This window comes from Leuresthes tenuis, unplaced genomic scaffold (assembly GCF_036924035.1).
Source record: "Leuresthes tenuis unplaced genomic scaffold, fLeuTen1.0.hap1 SCAF_7, whole genome shotgun sequence".
NCBI lineage: Eukaryota > Metazoa > Chordata > Actinopteri > Atheriniformes > Atherinopsidae > Leuresthes > Leuresthes tenuis.
In genome coordinates this window covers 4,624,873-4,641,017 of record NW_027325361.1, presented here as the reverse complement: position 1 = coordinate 4,641,017, position 16,145 = coordinate 4,624,873, and the positions used below count along the sequence as shown (strand labels likewise).

At 38.1% G+C, this 16,145-nt stretch overlaps 1 protein-coding gene across 1 annotated transcript; it reads left to right on the top strand.

Annotated features, from left to right (window-relative positions):
* Positions 1 to 11,484: 11,484 nt before the first annotated feature.
* On the top strand, positions 11,485 to 13,212 carry rgs16 (regulator of G protein signaling 16). The gene is made up of 5 exons (XM_072388650.1): positions 11,485 to 11,630; positions 11,814 to 11,897; positions 11,985 to 12,046; positions 12,198 to 12,364; positions 12,478 to 13,212. The coding sequence occupies exons 1-5, from the start codon at positions 11,587 to 11,589 to the stop codon at positions 12,691 to 12,693; spliced, it is 573 nt and encodes a 190-aa protein (XP_072244751.1). The 5' UTR covers positions 11,485 to 11,586; the 3' UTR covers positions 12,694 to 13,212.
* Positions 13,213 to 16,145: the final 2,933 nt, after the last annotated feature.

Genomic DNA, 16,145 nt, shown 5'->3' with positions numbered 1-16,145 from the left:
TCTCACAGAGGAAGTGATTGCAACGGGACAATCAGCTCTGCACATAATGACCTGTCCAACTTATCTGTAGCTATAAAAGTTTGCATTACAGTCACGTAATGGGGCATCATAGACTGTGTAAATATTATTTGCTGTAGGTGCCTGCAGCCTATTTTTTAAGTCAACCATTATTAATGCTGGTGATGTCATGTTCAAATTGTTGTTGATATATTTTTCACATAATGGGGAAATTCACCTGAAAGGCAACTGATGCACTACTTTACAAAGTGCAAGTGAGATAACTGATCTCTTGTGCAAACCTTATGTTTTTCCAATCATTTCAAAGCTGCGATAAGTATAAAATCCTACTACGAATGCTTAGTCTTAGCACAATATGTTCCTCTCTCCTCTGCTACATTACAGTATGTCTGCTGATAATCTTTCTCTGTCTCTATAATTCTCTGCTCTCTTCATCAATAGTAAACACAATGCCCACAGTGCAGCACTGCCATGACTATGGATCATAGGGAGGATGAGAGAACAGTTGATTACTCCTCCCGCTCAGCTCTGAGAAAAACAAGTGTGGGGGAAAAAAGCAAAAACTGATATTGGATTTTGGAGTTTCATAACAAGATGAATAAAAAATGAAAGGTTTTGTTGTGTTAGCAGCTGCTGCATTTCAGAAAGGATGTAACATGTAAATATAAAAAACCTTATTTGTTACAGTGTACAGGTTTAATAATTCACAGCACCTTTATCAATGCAACAGAGATTTAATCTCATCTAGAGCCTTTTATTATTATTGGTAAGACTCGTTAGATAACACATGTTCCTGTTATGACACATTTTAAGGCAGTGGATACCTAGTTAATGATTCTATTCCAACAAACACTTCTGTGACTAAATTAGTATGTTTGACAAGTTTTGATAACCATCCAGTCTGCTATTAGCGAATGGTGAGGTGGTAAAGGAATAAGACACAGTCACTCATTGTTAACATACAGTATTAGCTTACATATATTTTATTCTTGGGCCTGTGTAGTTTGTGTGGTGGTTAGCACCGTCACCAAGAGGGTTCCTGCTTTGAATCCTCACTGTAAATTTTAAATTATAGCGAGGATTAATTACATTTTTTAAAGAAATTTCTGGGCAGTGTTAAGACCAGAATACAGCAACAGCCCCCTTGCAGTATAGCATTCAAGAGAACTTATGCAAGAATGCACCTGTCAGACATAAACATAGAAGCCTTCTTCATTCTTAACAACAACTCAACAAAATCATCACGCTGTCCGAGCTTTGTGCATGATCCAGAGCATGTTATTTTCTGCACATAGGCTGCTGGCTTAGATGCTGTTTTTGTGGCAAACTGTATTTTAAAAATGTTTGCATGCAACTGTTTAAGGTCATGGGGGGACTTTAATAAATAGTTAATGAAAACCATTTAGAGTCACCACATCTGTTTCCATCTTCTCCAGTAAATTCCCCTGTTGTAAAGGAACGTGCTTCGTTGTTCTTTGCATACAATATAAACTGCTGAAGGTAAAAGCATCACTTTAAACAACATCTCTTCAATGAGATTCATGAATAACAAGATTTGGGTGCTACCTTTTATTTTTAGTCACACGGCATTTGGAAACAACAATACCTGCTGCTCCCTGATATTGGCATTGCTGATTGTTTGTTGTGATCTCCATGGCATAGGTGCATTACTACTGTGTGTATGTGATGTTGACCAGAGTCAAACATCAGTCCTGTTGTTGTTTGGGACATTTTGCGAGCTCACCACTGAGGTAAAGCAGAAATATCGGAACCATCCAGCCTCAAGTTAATGATTTTTTTTTGTGATTTCTCGGGTGCATGCTCTGCTGCTAAAGGACCACCTACACGCTTCTGCCTCTCATTTAAGTGTAGATATTCACACTGTTTTAGGAGAAAAATAAGATAGGGAAATGAAAACTGTTGCTGGTTGGATCCCAGTTGCTAAGAGCCATACTTCTGATGTGAAGAGGCACCTACAAGCTGAGTACAGCTCCACAACACTAATGGCAAAGCCTATTGAAGGAGAGACAGCAGTGCCACAGCACTAAAACGGTAACGGCTGTTTTGATTGGCTAAAGCTATCATTCCAAGGTAAATTGAGAGGCTTTGATTAAAATCGTGAAAGACACTTGAAGGCAGAAGTACAGTGGGCTGTATCGTGTATTACCATGTGCAAGAAATTACAAAGCGGTGTTCATGTTCAGTAACAACTACTCAAAGATGCAACTGCTTCTCATTTTATGGAAAAAATTCTATAACCTGAAGTTAGTTTTAAAAGTATTTGTGCCCGTAAAACATTTTATATAACTTTACAGAGAAAGAAAAGCACTCAAACTCCAACTTCAACTGGAAAAATGTAAAAACAGAGAACAAAATCTTTGGGAAATTTCTATAGTAATGAATTCTATCAATGAGAAACTGAAAAACTTCACATATTGTTACTCTAAGGCCCAGAACATCTTCCTGTATATTGTCGGCTCCCCTGACCTCTTTCTGCACAACCCTTGTGGAGTAGTTGTACATCACAATGTTGCTGAGGGGAGTACACTCCAGTGGTTATTATTTAACAGCCACTGTGAGCATCTGGCTGGGCCTGCGGCAGGCTGCTCCTCTTCTCTCCAGAGGATGCTCAGACAGATGAGCAACCTGAGGCTAATTCATGCACATTGCCAGACATACTCCCACAGAGACTAACTTGGCCACTTCACAAATGAGTGTAAGCACAAATCCCAGTACTTTTGCTTAGTGAGTGAAGAGTTCTGCCTGCGTGGATTACTGTTATCAAGATACTTACATATCTAACAAAACTGTCATTTGTCCTTAAAACTTTCAATGTTTTAATCGAAATTACGTCATTCTTATAATGGGATGTTACATGAGACTCATACATGTTTTCAAGTCTTTTTACCTCCATTCTTTTCCCAATTCCAATTTCTAATATATGTTTTATTTAGCAACAATTAAGAAGTTATTGGTGATTGATTAATGATTAATGATTGATAAATAATTCACAGTAAATTTCAGTTCATTATGGAGAATGCATTTGCATTTAAAAATAAGTTAATTGAAGTCATGATTATTATTATTTAATTATTATTTGCACATAAACACTCATAATCCATTGTTTAATGTCATGATTAGTTTCAGTGAAGAAGATAACAGTAAGCACCTGTTTCTTTAAGCAGGTAGCAGTTGAAGGCACGGTGTTTAGGAACTGGGTGGATCACGGGAGAGTCACAGGAGCGCACGTTTTTTCTGACCGTGTTGATATCGTGTTGGAAATCGTGGAAGACCTGTTTTGGAGTGGGTGTGTGTGTCCAGGGATTATTAGTTATCGTGCCCGTGGAAAACTTGTGCTTTTTTTTGTAATTTGGCGAATAAACCTGTAAAATCAGCCATCGCGGAGGACACACTTTTCTTCGTTTTGTTTTGGACAACACGCGTCAGCCATTACTCCGGTGAAAACCGATAGGTTTGTTGGAAAACCTACACCGAGGATAATCACAAACAGGATGATTGGAACATGTGAATATAACAGGGAGGAGAGCCTTGTAAACATGCATGACTCACACATCCGTGACATTTGAGGTCCATTAAAAAATCCGTGCAAACAGTAACTGCGCCTCATTTGAAGGTGTAACTATATTGTGACATTTTACATTTCCATGAATCATGTCAATTAAATCATGTGTTTCCTCTTCTATGTTTACTTAAATGCTATTTATAGAGCAGTGTAGCTAATTTATCTATTTAAATATGAGGCAAAAGTCTGAATCCTGTCAGCTGAGCATAAAAACTTAAAGAGGAAGGTCTCTGAGAAGTTGAAGATTTTATTATAGGCAAGAGTTTTTCCTCCAAAATAAAACCTTTTTCTTACAGTTGATGGATGGCTGGTATTCGCTACCTTATACATAGATGTGTATGAAGACAGTCTGCTTCAACCTGATTTCTAAGCAAAGATGTGTAATAGTCTTTGTAGATTAACGTTTATCAATGAAGACATTATGGTTCAAACATGGCTATATTTGAAAACAATGAGCGATTGTTGCATAGCTGCAGGCTTACAAGTTTCCAAGAATGTTTTGTACTAAAAGACTGTGAAATGCTAATGAAGTTATACATGTGATGCAAATTTTCCAAAACGATAGATTTGGAATGGAGAATCAAGTTAAAGGGTTATGTAAGGACACGTGACAGCACTATTAAGGTATCCAAGTGTTATAAAGTTGCAGATAACTCACATTTCAAAAGACTAAGTTGTTAAAACATGAAGCTAATTCAAGATCGATATGCTGACATCAGCAAAAGTTATGAAACTTCATTATTCAGAATAACCATTTATTCTCAAGGATGATAAACACATGTTTTCTTATAATGAATACCCAACCTTAGATGATCGAATTATCCACTCAGAATTTCTTTTTTAAAATTCCATTTAAAACACTCGACTCTTATACTTTGGGCTGATTCAGTGGCGAGGATTTCCCTGTAATTCATCTTTGCTTTAGAAATCTTTCCATTCACAGACACAGCTGTCCCCATCTGTACTGAGTCACTGCTCTGAGGGGCCTTCGAAACAAAGCAAAACAAGCAAATGTAATGTCGGGAAACATTACAGTCACTTCCTGTGGCACTGACCTGACACTAGGATGTTTGTTTGGTTTTTTGCTATCTTGCCTCCTTTTTTCCAGCAGATACAGGCCATGAATACACACCAGAAGGCAGGAAACACGGGGCTCTCAACTGTCTATTTCTGGGGGACAGGTTGAAAAAAGCAGTAACAGAGACACAGTGCAGCTGCAGAGAGGTGCGTCCATGTTTGTGTGTATCTTCTGTTCAGCCCACAGAGATGTTGTACACATGCATCAGTGGTCAGGCAGCGTGCTGGAAGGTTAAACATAAGATAAACTGTTCAGTTAACTTGGAGTGTGTCATCAAAACAGCTGTGTGGTGTTCTTGTTTTCAGTCTAATGTGTACACTCTGTATTGTAGAAGTGATGTGCGATTAGTAACAAAAGGGCTCATCTTCCCTGCCTCAGCAAGTGGAATTGTCCCCAAGAGCACCATAGTTTTATTTTTACTTTATTTTTACTCTTACCAAAGTTTGACAGTGAAGCTTTCTTTTTTTAAAGCTTTGCAGTCAACATCAATGAAAACATAAGAAGCAAGACGTTTGTAATTTTCTTTTCAATAGAAACACGTCAGCTGTTACACAATGTTCTGGCTGTATTGATCAGAAGAAAACTGAAAACACCTTTTATTCAAGGGGCTTTTTGTTTTTTGCCTCAAGGAAAATTTCACCCAGTTTACATAACACCTCCCCCCCCTGTCTCCTGTCTGACCCTGTACTTTTCACTCTCTGCTTTGTTAGGTTTAGATATCAAAAACTACTCGGTCAGGATAATGAAAACAGCTTGGCTTGCCCTAAACTTGTAGAGCACAAATCTTCTTTCCCCGGCTTACTCTGTGATGAGTAATTAAATCATTTACCATGGCACTGGGCGGAATTTTTCAAGAGACTGTAGCTGGGACTCTTTTGGAATGGGTTGCATTTTACTGGTTTATACTTGCATGTACCTCTTAGATATGAATGTTAGAATAAAGCATACAATAAACGAGACCAGCAATCTTGCAGTTTGTTCAGATTAAACTTTTCCGAACCTAAGCTGTGCTGCCATGTTCTTTATGGAAAGCAGAAGCTTTCTTTTATTGTGTTTTTAAATTGAGTAGGAGTGTTTAATCTGGTAATGTACAACATAATGTTCCAACAAGCAGCAGACTTTATTATGAGTTTATATTTTAAGCAAACCGAGATCTTTTCCTTTTCCAAAACAAATCATCCGGGTACTTCAAGCATAACAATAAAATCAAATGATTTGTGCATCATGTAAGGGACCATTTTTTGACAATCTCCTTGTTTTTTCACCACAATCCACAATACGACCACATCACCCCTAAAATCATTACACTGGCTCCCCATCCCACTCAGAATTGAGTACAAGCTCATCCTCACTCATCAATCCATTTACGGACATGCCCCCCAATACCTAAAAGACCTACTCACCCTCCAGACCTCCTCATGCGCCCTCCGTTCTACACCCTCCAAATATCCAGAACCAAGCTCCGCTCTATGGGCGGTCGGGCCTTTTCCCCTGCAGCTCCGAGGCTGTGGAACACCCTCCCAGACCATCTGAGGGCCCCACAGGCTGCAGAGGCTTTTAAACGTGACCGAGAAACTCACCTTTTTAAGAAAGCTTACTGCTAAAATATCTTTTATATAGCACTTTGAGATTTTTAAATATAAAGTGCAATACAAATAAAATGGATTATTATTATTAATCTATTGAACATCCTTGTATGGACAGTGTGAGTCTTTTTAACAGGAATCAATCCCATTTGTGATTTGTCGTTCTCTCTAAGGCCATAAATGTGTGAATTTAATTTTATGAGTGTTTTAGACTCATGATACTGGGTTTCATTGGAGAGCCCAGATACTCTGTTGTCTGTCGTAGGTCTCAAACAAAAATGTTAATAATCTTCTGCATTATTGCATTACTTCAAACAGCATGTGATTGTGTTTTCATGAGAATGAAAACCATTTTTCTGAATTAGCCAGTTTCCGTTTCAAACAGTTTCAAAACTGCTGTAGCAGTCTTTTGATACTGCTTAGTTAGGGGGATTCATAAATAAAAAGAAACGTACTCAACAATCTGGGTGAAAAACTTTGAATCAGTGCCTACAGATTATGTTTTGTGTGTCATGTGAGGTGGAGAAAGTAATAAAATCAGCGACTTCCTCTTATTTGTTGTTTTCTCTTTGGCAGCAGAAGTTGGGGGGAGACACCATAAGAGCATCCCCTAATGAGAGGATGATCCCAAACCAACCTTCTCATCTTCGCAACAGGAGCCACATGAGAGTGAACTGTGAAAGGAGCCCACTGAGTTGAAAATTAGCTTATTGTTGGGGAGAGCTGAGCCAAAATGAAACTGAGAGGCTCGAGATGGACAGCCAGTGAGGATAAAGGATATCAAATGTTAGGTTGCATGAGGTAAAAAGCCTTAAAGAGATATGGATTCTGGTTTAGGTAAGGCCACAAGATTTATGTGTCCTAAACTGGCCCCAGCCAAGACTTTTTTCCAGAATTGAAGTGAAGCTTGGAGTAAGATGCGACCTTTTGTCTGAAATGCATTTGTTCAGGTAAATGTCAGTCCGAGTTTATCAGGATTGTTCTGCCTTGGTGCCATTCGCGAGTCTAATTTGACACATTTAAGATTTTTTTTTTTCTCATTGTGCCATTTTGAAAACTTGAAAAAATAATATGTCCTTTAAGCCCAGCCTGGTCTCATGGTAACACATGAGCGACACAAAACAAAAAATACGATATTCATGCTTACAGAATAATGTATTACAGTGAGCTTTATCCTCTGTGGCTGCAGCATGTTAGGCGAAGTAGATCAGTAACATGTGGTCGACATAATTAGAGAGTCTATTTTAAAGTAAGCTATGATGCATTTCTAAGCCTAAAATAGTTTTAAAACCTAAACCTTAGGTTCTTAGACCTAAACATACAGCAAGTGGTAGTGAAAGTAAACAGTTTAAAACGAAAGCAGCCGTAAAAAAGACGTGAGATGAAAGAAGCTCTGGATTTTTTCAACTGTTAAAACTTGTAAGTATCTTTCATATGTCAAACAGGCATCAAGAACACTGCATCCAGGAAGGCAGCTGATTTAAGGGCTGAGCCATGGGCTTCTAAATCCCTCCATTTAATGTTTTGGCCTCACAGCTTTGAACAAACAGCTTTGAATAAGGGTATTATTCCGGCAAACACACAGCTACCTCATCTCTTAAGGTCTTTTGCACTATTTTGAGAAGAGAAATGACTAAGACCTTCCTCACAACATGACTGGGCTAACATTTTTACACAAAATAAATACTGCTGTGTTCAAAGCCTTAACTCCAAGCAGTATATCTATTAAAAGATAACTCTGAGTGAACCTAACTAAAAGTTATAAAGGCCCTGTTATAGCTGCGTCCAACCCAAAGCCAACAGCTATCAAACAGCTGAGACAATTTAAAAAATAACAGAACAGTATAATCTGTAATCACTTTAATTAAAAATCTTATTTCTCATAGGAGTATTTTTATTCTTATTTTTTTTAAAGAGCACTCTCAGTTTGGAGAATCACACAGAATCACTGGTGGCAAGTCAAGCTCAATGCTGCCTTTCACAAGAGAGGAGCTAATTCACGCCAGCTAGAAATAACTTAAACCTAAAACTTTCATTGTTGTTTGAGTGAATGCAATGAATAACATGTATGCAGCGTGATTTTTGCCTCAGGTGGTCATTACATTTTCTTTATTCAATGTTGAACATGCTTTAACACAGGTAACCCTGTTCTTATCATCTTTCAGCTCTGTTTACCCATCATAAGTCCTTTCTCTGTCAAATTGATTCTACAATAATCACAGGTATTTTAAAAAAAGGGTAAGGCTCACGTTATCTTTACAGAAACATGTGTTTACTGGCTCCAATGTTTCACATGGAGGCTCCGAAACCCATGAACAAAAAAAGAGAACATTTTATGTGTCTGTAATGAAGTTGACAGGTTTACTCCCATCCCATCTTTTTTATTATATAAAGACCTTTTATTAGATAAAACAACTATCCTAAATCACCGGTTAACTCACTTGAGGGGGTGTTATAATAACAGCCTCAGTCCAGTTAAAACAGAGGGCAGAGGGAGCATTGCTATTTTCATCAGACAGCAAATCTGCTATGAAAGGCTTATTTTGTGGTAATGTCATATGCAAGTGTGAAATAATTCAAAACGACCCAAATGCATCACAAGATGGTGAATGATCAAACAACAAAAGACAGTGTTGCTATTCACTGCAAGAATTTCAAAGAATTTAGATGTTAAAGCTTCCTTTCAAAGCTCTGTCCCACATATTGAACCTGTCGGTTTTGTAACCTTGATTACACACAAATTTAAAAGCAAAAACCAAAGTAAAGGTGATATTTGATATATTCTCATAGTCATTTATAACCTTGGCATGGTCATAGCATGCTGTTCAACAATATTACACAATCCTTATTTAATTTTTTGTCACCCTTACAATTGTTTCTGCCTTTGTCTCTCTGAATAAAGGGAACATGCTGATGTCACAGGGTAAGTGGGTGAGTAGGTAGTCGGCTTCCCCCAGGCTCCACAGGCAAACCTTTGTTCTCTTAAGGTGACAAATGTTGCAATTAAATCCTCCAAAATGAATCTAGACAGGTTGGGTAATTCCGTGCAGCTATCTCTCTTCCCAGCCAAAGCCATCCCCACAACATTAGCTGACGCAATCTAATCATCGGTGCCTGGGCTTGGTACAATGTGAGCTTCCCTGTTCAGTGCTTTTGTGTTATGGGCAGTATTTTTTTGCCTTTACAGTCCTCAGTCTGGACTATAATGATTTAACCTAACTTTTTAAGTTTTGAATTTGTCAGCACTATCTGAAATGACCCTCGTGATGAGCCTTACAGATTATATATACACATATACATATATATATATACACACACACACAGATCTATAGATATATATATATACGTTATCGCGTTAAATTTGACATATGTATTATAATTCTTTTATCACTTTTTTTAGATACTGTTTTTTTAAACAGTGATGTGGCATCTAAAGTGCTTCCTTCAGTAAAAATGTTCTCTTTAAATGAATCATTCTGCTTCCTACACAGAAATTCTACATGTGAATGAATATGTTATATTGAAGCCTTTGCCAGTTTAGTCCACCCCATAGAGATTAAACCTAATTGTTCCGGGTAAAGTACTCTGTATTTTGCAGTAAACAGTGGTAAACCGTCTCAATTAAGCTATATTGTGTGCAGCGGCTGGATGTGCATCCTGTCTGCTTTCAGTAATGTTTTTCAAACACAGACAATAATTGTTGTTACCACAGTATTTTCATTATTGGGCATGAATACCTTCACCAGGGCCCATGAACATCATAAATGTGATTGTCTTTAACACTAAAGAATGATAAACCAGGCATTAAAGAGCTCTAAAGAAGCAACGGGCTGATACTAAATGTTCATCAAAGCCAGTGTGTCTCCTCCTTAATTCTTGTAAATGTACTTTTCATTGACATTATAGCTCCTTTGACAGCTTGTAATATAGTTTAATCTTTATTATTTGATTATATCAGTAGTTAGCAGCAGGGGATAATCCTGTGTTTCACTGTCTGCTATATTCAGTCATGTGTGCTTTATATAAATATTACCAAGTCATTTTTGTTCAGTTTAACAGGTAATGTTTTAGCAACTGCCACCTGTTTTGCTTGAGGCATCATTGTGTATTCTGCAGATATTTATTTAACTAAGAAAAAAAATTGTGTTGCTATTGGCTATACCATCATAGTTTCACCATTCCTTTTAGTCATAGGGCCTATGTTTAGCGGGAAATCAATACAGGCCTATATGAATATCCTTCACTGCCTTTTATATTGATTTCTTACTCTGTGTGACGTGTCGCAAAGAAAATGAAAACAAAGATATTTTTGTAATGGAAACAGAGGCATGATATTTGCTCACCAGGCATTCTCATCTGGTAAACAAATATCATTTATAGGCATGTTTCTTGCTTATAAACATAACTAGATGCATACATATACAGGCGGCACAGACTGTGGTTGGTAGTCATAGGATCGTAATAAACCTCCTGAATAAAAATACATCTTCACTGTGTGTAAATTCTTGTTGACTCTGATGAAATGGCTCAATCATAAAATGTTAGTTTTGGTATAAACTGTACTGTAACTGTATTTCTGAATGATGACCCTTACATAAACATACTGTAGTACAGGACACCCTAAACTCTCCCTATATGATTCCAGATTCCTTCCACTGGTCCGTGATGACTTATTCGTTTATATAAAAAGTGCAGTTCATGCCAACAATGTAATCCGTTCCAGCCACTGTCCCAAACTAAGCTACCTAAAAGCTGCTAAAGATTCAGTTTCATGAATAATATTTTAAAAAAGGAGCCACTTGAGTCACATTCAGTAGGTGATTGAATTTGGGAACTCAACACATGTGAAAAGGTTTATGAATAGTATGAGATTTATACCTTTTTAGTGGTATAAATATGTAAAAGCATATATGTACATCTAGAACTGAAAAAAATGTTTTTACTGAGAGATTACTATAGTTTATCTGCAAAGAAAAACACTCTGTATTGACATACAGTATTAGTTTGAAAGAGAAGGGTGAAAACATTGGATGTTTTGTCGTGTAATTTCCCAGCTTTGTCCTTGTGTATCCTCTCCTATTTTCTAAGTCTGAGTGTTTGTGTGTGCATGCGAGTGTTTCTCACTGTGGGTCTCTCTGCTTCCCTTTTATTGGTTCACAGGGCTGATAGCGCGTCAGAGGCAGGGGGGCGGCATGACTATAAAGCTTCTGCTCCGACTCCGTTCAGGCACAGACAACTGAGCTGCTGACTGAGCTTTACTAAACGGATACTTAAGCACCACCTGTTCGAGACACCACCCGCATCAGCTCCAACCTGCTGCTATGTGTAAAGGACTTGCATCACTGCCTACCTGCTGCTTGGAAAGGTACATCCTGCTTCATGCAAAGAGTGATGTTTTCAGATATGGATCATATGATATAGAGGCAGCCTTACATCTGTCTGTAAGCCTTTGAAAAGCTAAAGTCTTTCAACCTGCATAGGCTTTTCTGTGGATATGCAAGTAAGATCATTTGAAAAATGTATCTAAGCTGTTTTCATTATTTCTCAGGGCCAAGGAGCTGAAAGCAAGGCTGGGAAGCATTTTACAGAAACCCAGCTGGACTCTATCCTGTTCCAAGATAGGAAAGAATAAGTGAGTACAGCAGCAGCAAGACGAGATTATAGTTCAGTGTTTGATATAATTTTAGGTTACATCTAAACATGCTTCTCCTATTTTCAGGCCAACCCTGGAGGAATGTCTTAGGTGGAAAGAGTCCTTTGAAAAACTCCTGTGCAGCAAATGTAAGTAAACCTTCAGATCTGTGCATTTGTCAAACTGAAAGAAGTGTGTTGAATTTCCAGTAAATTGTGCTTGCACACGCACGCACACACAGTTATGCAGCATCTAGACCCATTGTGTATAATTAGTAATCACATTTTTGTCTCTTTACAGATGGACTGTGTGCCTTCACAACCTTCCTCATAACAGAGTTCAGCGAGGAGAACATTGCTTTCTACTTTGCCTGTGAGGATTACAGGAGAACCAAGTGTGCTGCCAAACTGCCTGCTAAAGCCCAGAAGATCTATGATGAATTCATCGGCAGTGAAGCTCCTCGAGAGGTAAGGAGGCACCAAATCTCACAGCTAAGAAAAAAATTCTCATGGCTAAGATTCTTCTCAAAATCTTAAATGAAACTCAGTCTAACTTTGTGCCCCTTTCTTTCTTTTTCAAGATAAATATTGACCATGAAACCCGTGACATCACCAAAGCCAACATGCAAGCCCCGTCACCTTCTACTTTTGATCAAGCACAGTACAAGATCTACATGCTAATGGCCAAAGATTGCTACCCTCGCTTCCTCCGCTCTCCAGCCTACAGAGATTTAGTATGCCAAGCCAAACCAAGCACCAAGGCCACCAAGCAGTCACAGCAAGAAAAAAAGGTGTGAAATCTCTCCGTGAGCTTAAGAGGGACTGTTAGTCACCTGAAAATGTGAGAATGCAAAAAAAGGCATGGCATTGTGAAGCCGACGCAGAGGTTGCAACAATGAAAGCCGCAGAGGATGGCCCTGTACTGCAGAGGCCGTCTCTTTGAAGACGAGGGGAGGCTGCAGAGTTGAAGGCTGCTGTCGTAAAGTCGACTGACGGGCCAGTCCGCATGGAGTTAGGAGGGTGAGGTCATGAGAAAGATAAACAGACTGACAATCACAAAGAAGAAGAGCAGAAGTGGGAAAAGCACTTTCATTTGCCATTAGGCAAACTTTTTTTTAGTTGTGATGTGAAATGTTCTGTCAAAGTTGTACACTTCTATGTTTACCAGACCTGTGGAGTACTTGTATTTATTTTTTATTATTGTTACATTTTTACCAAACAAAGAAGAAAATGTGCTATTTAATGTATATGATATTTATATGATTGTCTTTTTTACCTACAAGAAAATCAGTTGAAATATTTGAAAAATAAAGTGTGGAAATGCATAACTTTATTGTCCTCATTGAACAAAATCAATAAGATTAGTTGCTTAGCAGAGCTACATATTTAGTTGCAACACAGTAGTCTGATCGATAAACCAGTTAATGATGCTTTTCGGCCTCATCGTGGCTATCTTTAGGATCTCATTTACCCTAGTGACACAGATGAAACATTTAATACAAACAGGTTTGTACGTAATTTGTACAAATACACAGAGACAGCTTGTGTGATCTTATTGAATCTACAAATGACAATGACATACGGTATTTATCATCTTTATGACTCATTCTGTAGATGAACAAAACTGTTGTTCACCTTGGAAACGCCTCTACTCGGTGTCATAAAGAATCCTGCTCTGGGCTTTCTGTCCAGCATCCAATGAATGAGAGAGCTTTCTGGCAAACAGGAAGCACGAGAGGTGATGTGACAGCATGAACGTAATAGGAAGAGCCGTAAAACTTTGTTAATACCTTAGATACTGTTTGCCCGTGTCATCAACATCAGATAATAAATTGCAGGGAAGTTGCTACCTGACTAAAACACAACAGCTGCTGCTTGCCAACCAAACAAGCGGACACAAGTCATAACAGAGGGATAATACAAAGCTCTCCACAGCCGGTAGTTAGATAATAATGCTTGTGACTACAACGCTGATGCTGCTTATATAATTTGCTCTCATTAAAATGTAATCTATTACCATCATGATTTCTTTGGTACAGTGTATCTTGACCACAGGCAGAGCACAAAATGTGGCTGAATGTCAAGTTTGTGTATTCAGATGTCATCAGTGTAGAGTGGAGCCATTATTTGGTGGACAACAGCTGGTCCACAGGTCTGATCCATATGTACATCTCATAATACTGCCTCCTTTTCCATATTAACCCTTTGACATTTTTATCTAGATCCACACACAGCAATGACCAATAGTGATACTGGCTTCAGTTAGTTCAGACACTTAATAAGAAATAACCAATGTAGGGGTCAGCAAAATGATTTAATTTAGTTTGTAATGCCAAATGAAGCTATTTAATGTACAGTGAAATGTTAAACTCCAAGATCATCTAACTATTTGCAAAAAAGAACAGCTGATAAATTAGCAAGGAGGAGTTGATGAAGCTCAAGCTTGAATATTGTTCAGAAACATCAAATTAGATACTATTAGTGTGCCCTGTCCAGGGTGTAGCCCTCCTCTCGCCCACTAACAGCTCAGATAGGCTCCAGCCCCCCTGCGACCCTGAAACGGATTAACCGGGTATATAAAATGGATGGAAGGTGAGTCCAAATAAATATAACTCTATGTTCTCTGCACATTTTGATGTTGTTTTAGAGTGGAATTCAACCAATGATTTGTCATATTGCACTTTTTGCCCCGTCCTAAGAACTTGAATAAGGGCAACTGGACTCCTTCTTGGATCTTGAAGCTGTTTCAGCTCTTATCCAAAAGGCTTCTTAAGGTCTTTTTTTTCTTTGCTTTTCTGTATCTTGGCTTTTCCAAGTGAGGATTTTGAAGAAGTATGTGTGGAATCAAGTGAGTGAGACACGTTAGCATGATGCAAAGCACATATAGACTGTTTCACGATGTTTGTTACACATTAAAAAGCTCATTTTCAGTTCTTCAATAATGTCTGGAGGGCATGACCTGCCCTAACTGTATATATAACCAAAGAGATTACCAATTACTTGGTTTTGTGTTGTGGACCGTGGTGACACTGGGCTGCCCCTTGATTTTTTACAAAGCTCTCTACTCACCAAAGCATTTGCTTGCTTTTAAGAAGAACTAAACCTCAATCTGACCACAAATCCTATGTGAACAGATGCCATTTCATCTCTTTTCAACTAAAAATAACTCTCGAGCAGGGCAGTCCTGGTATAAAATCTTTTCCTGTCGTCGGTGGGGGGAAACAGACATCTGGGACATTACCAGTCTCAGACAGATTTGGTCAGACAGCACTTAGTCAGATTAATATTAAAATGTAATTCAAGCACTTAATGAATAAGTGATGAAATAATTTTGTCTAACAATAAAGACATTATGAAAATTCAGAGTTTAATTCACATGCTGTTAAGACTGGAATGAATGGAACACAATTGTACCCTTCATCTTTTGCTGCATGTACTGTATTCCTATAAATAGCATCCATTGTGCTCCAAGCTAACACTCAGCTGAGCCAGCTCCTCCAGAAAACTGACACTATAGCATGAGGTTATGACTAGCCTCTGAAATTATGATTATTACAGTATTGTCGTACTTGTGAGCTTTTCTGTACCATATGATCAAAAAGAATAATACAAGAGTCCTGTGTTCACAGTAACTAAATCTGGCATTTTGTATGATGCAGGATTTCACACAGCTATAAGTTAAAGTACATAACACGCTTTGTAAAGGGTTGTCCCTCCCGCAGCAGTAGCGTCTATTTAAATATGAAATCACACTGACCTCTAGTGGTTTGTATCGTTATTACAACAATTAATAAACCACTCGCTTTATCAAATAGGATTTCCCCTTTAAACATTGTTGTTTGATGCTCCAGTTTTCCAGATAAAATTGTCATGTAACATTACCTGTGTGACAGAGAGTGTTTTAATTGATAGCAGTCTTTTTACCAAACATTTTGCTTTTTGACACTTAAACATTATGAGGGAGAAAAATGTCTTCGATATTGAGGTTATAAAATCTGCATTTGATAAAGCCGGTATTAGCTCATATGTAAGGATTTGAAGGGGAACTCCGATATCTTTTAACCTAGATTGAAATAAAGACAGATAATGCCTTATTTAGAGGCTGCATCGTCTAAGCCCCGTTCACTCCTTTATATGGATCTCGAGGAATCTGAATATCTTCCGAAGGACACCGACTTTCACCAAACTGTTCTCGGTGAGTAGATGAACGTATTTCATGCCAGAAATAAGGTCTAGGTTTAAAAATACT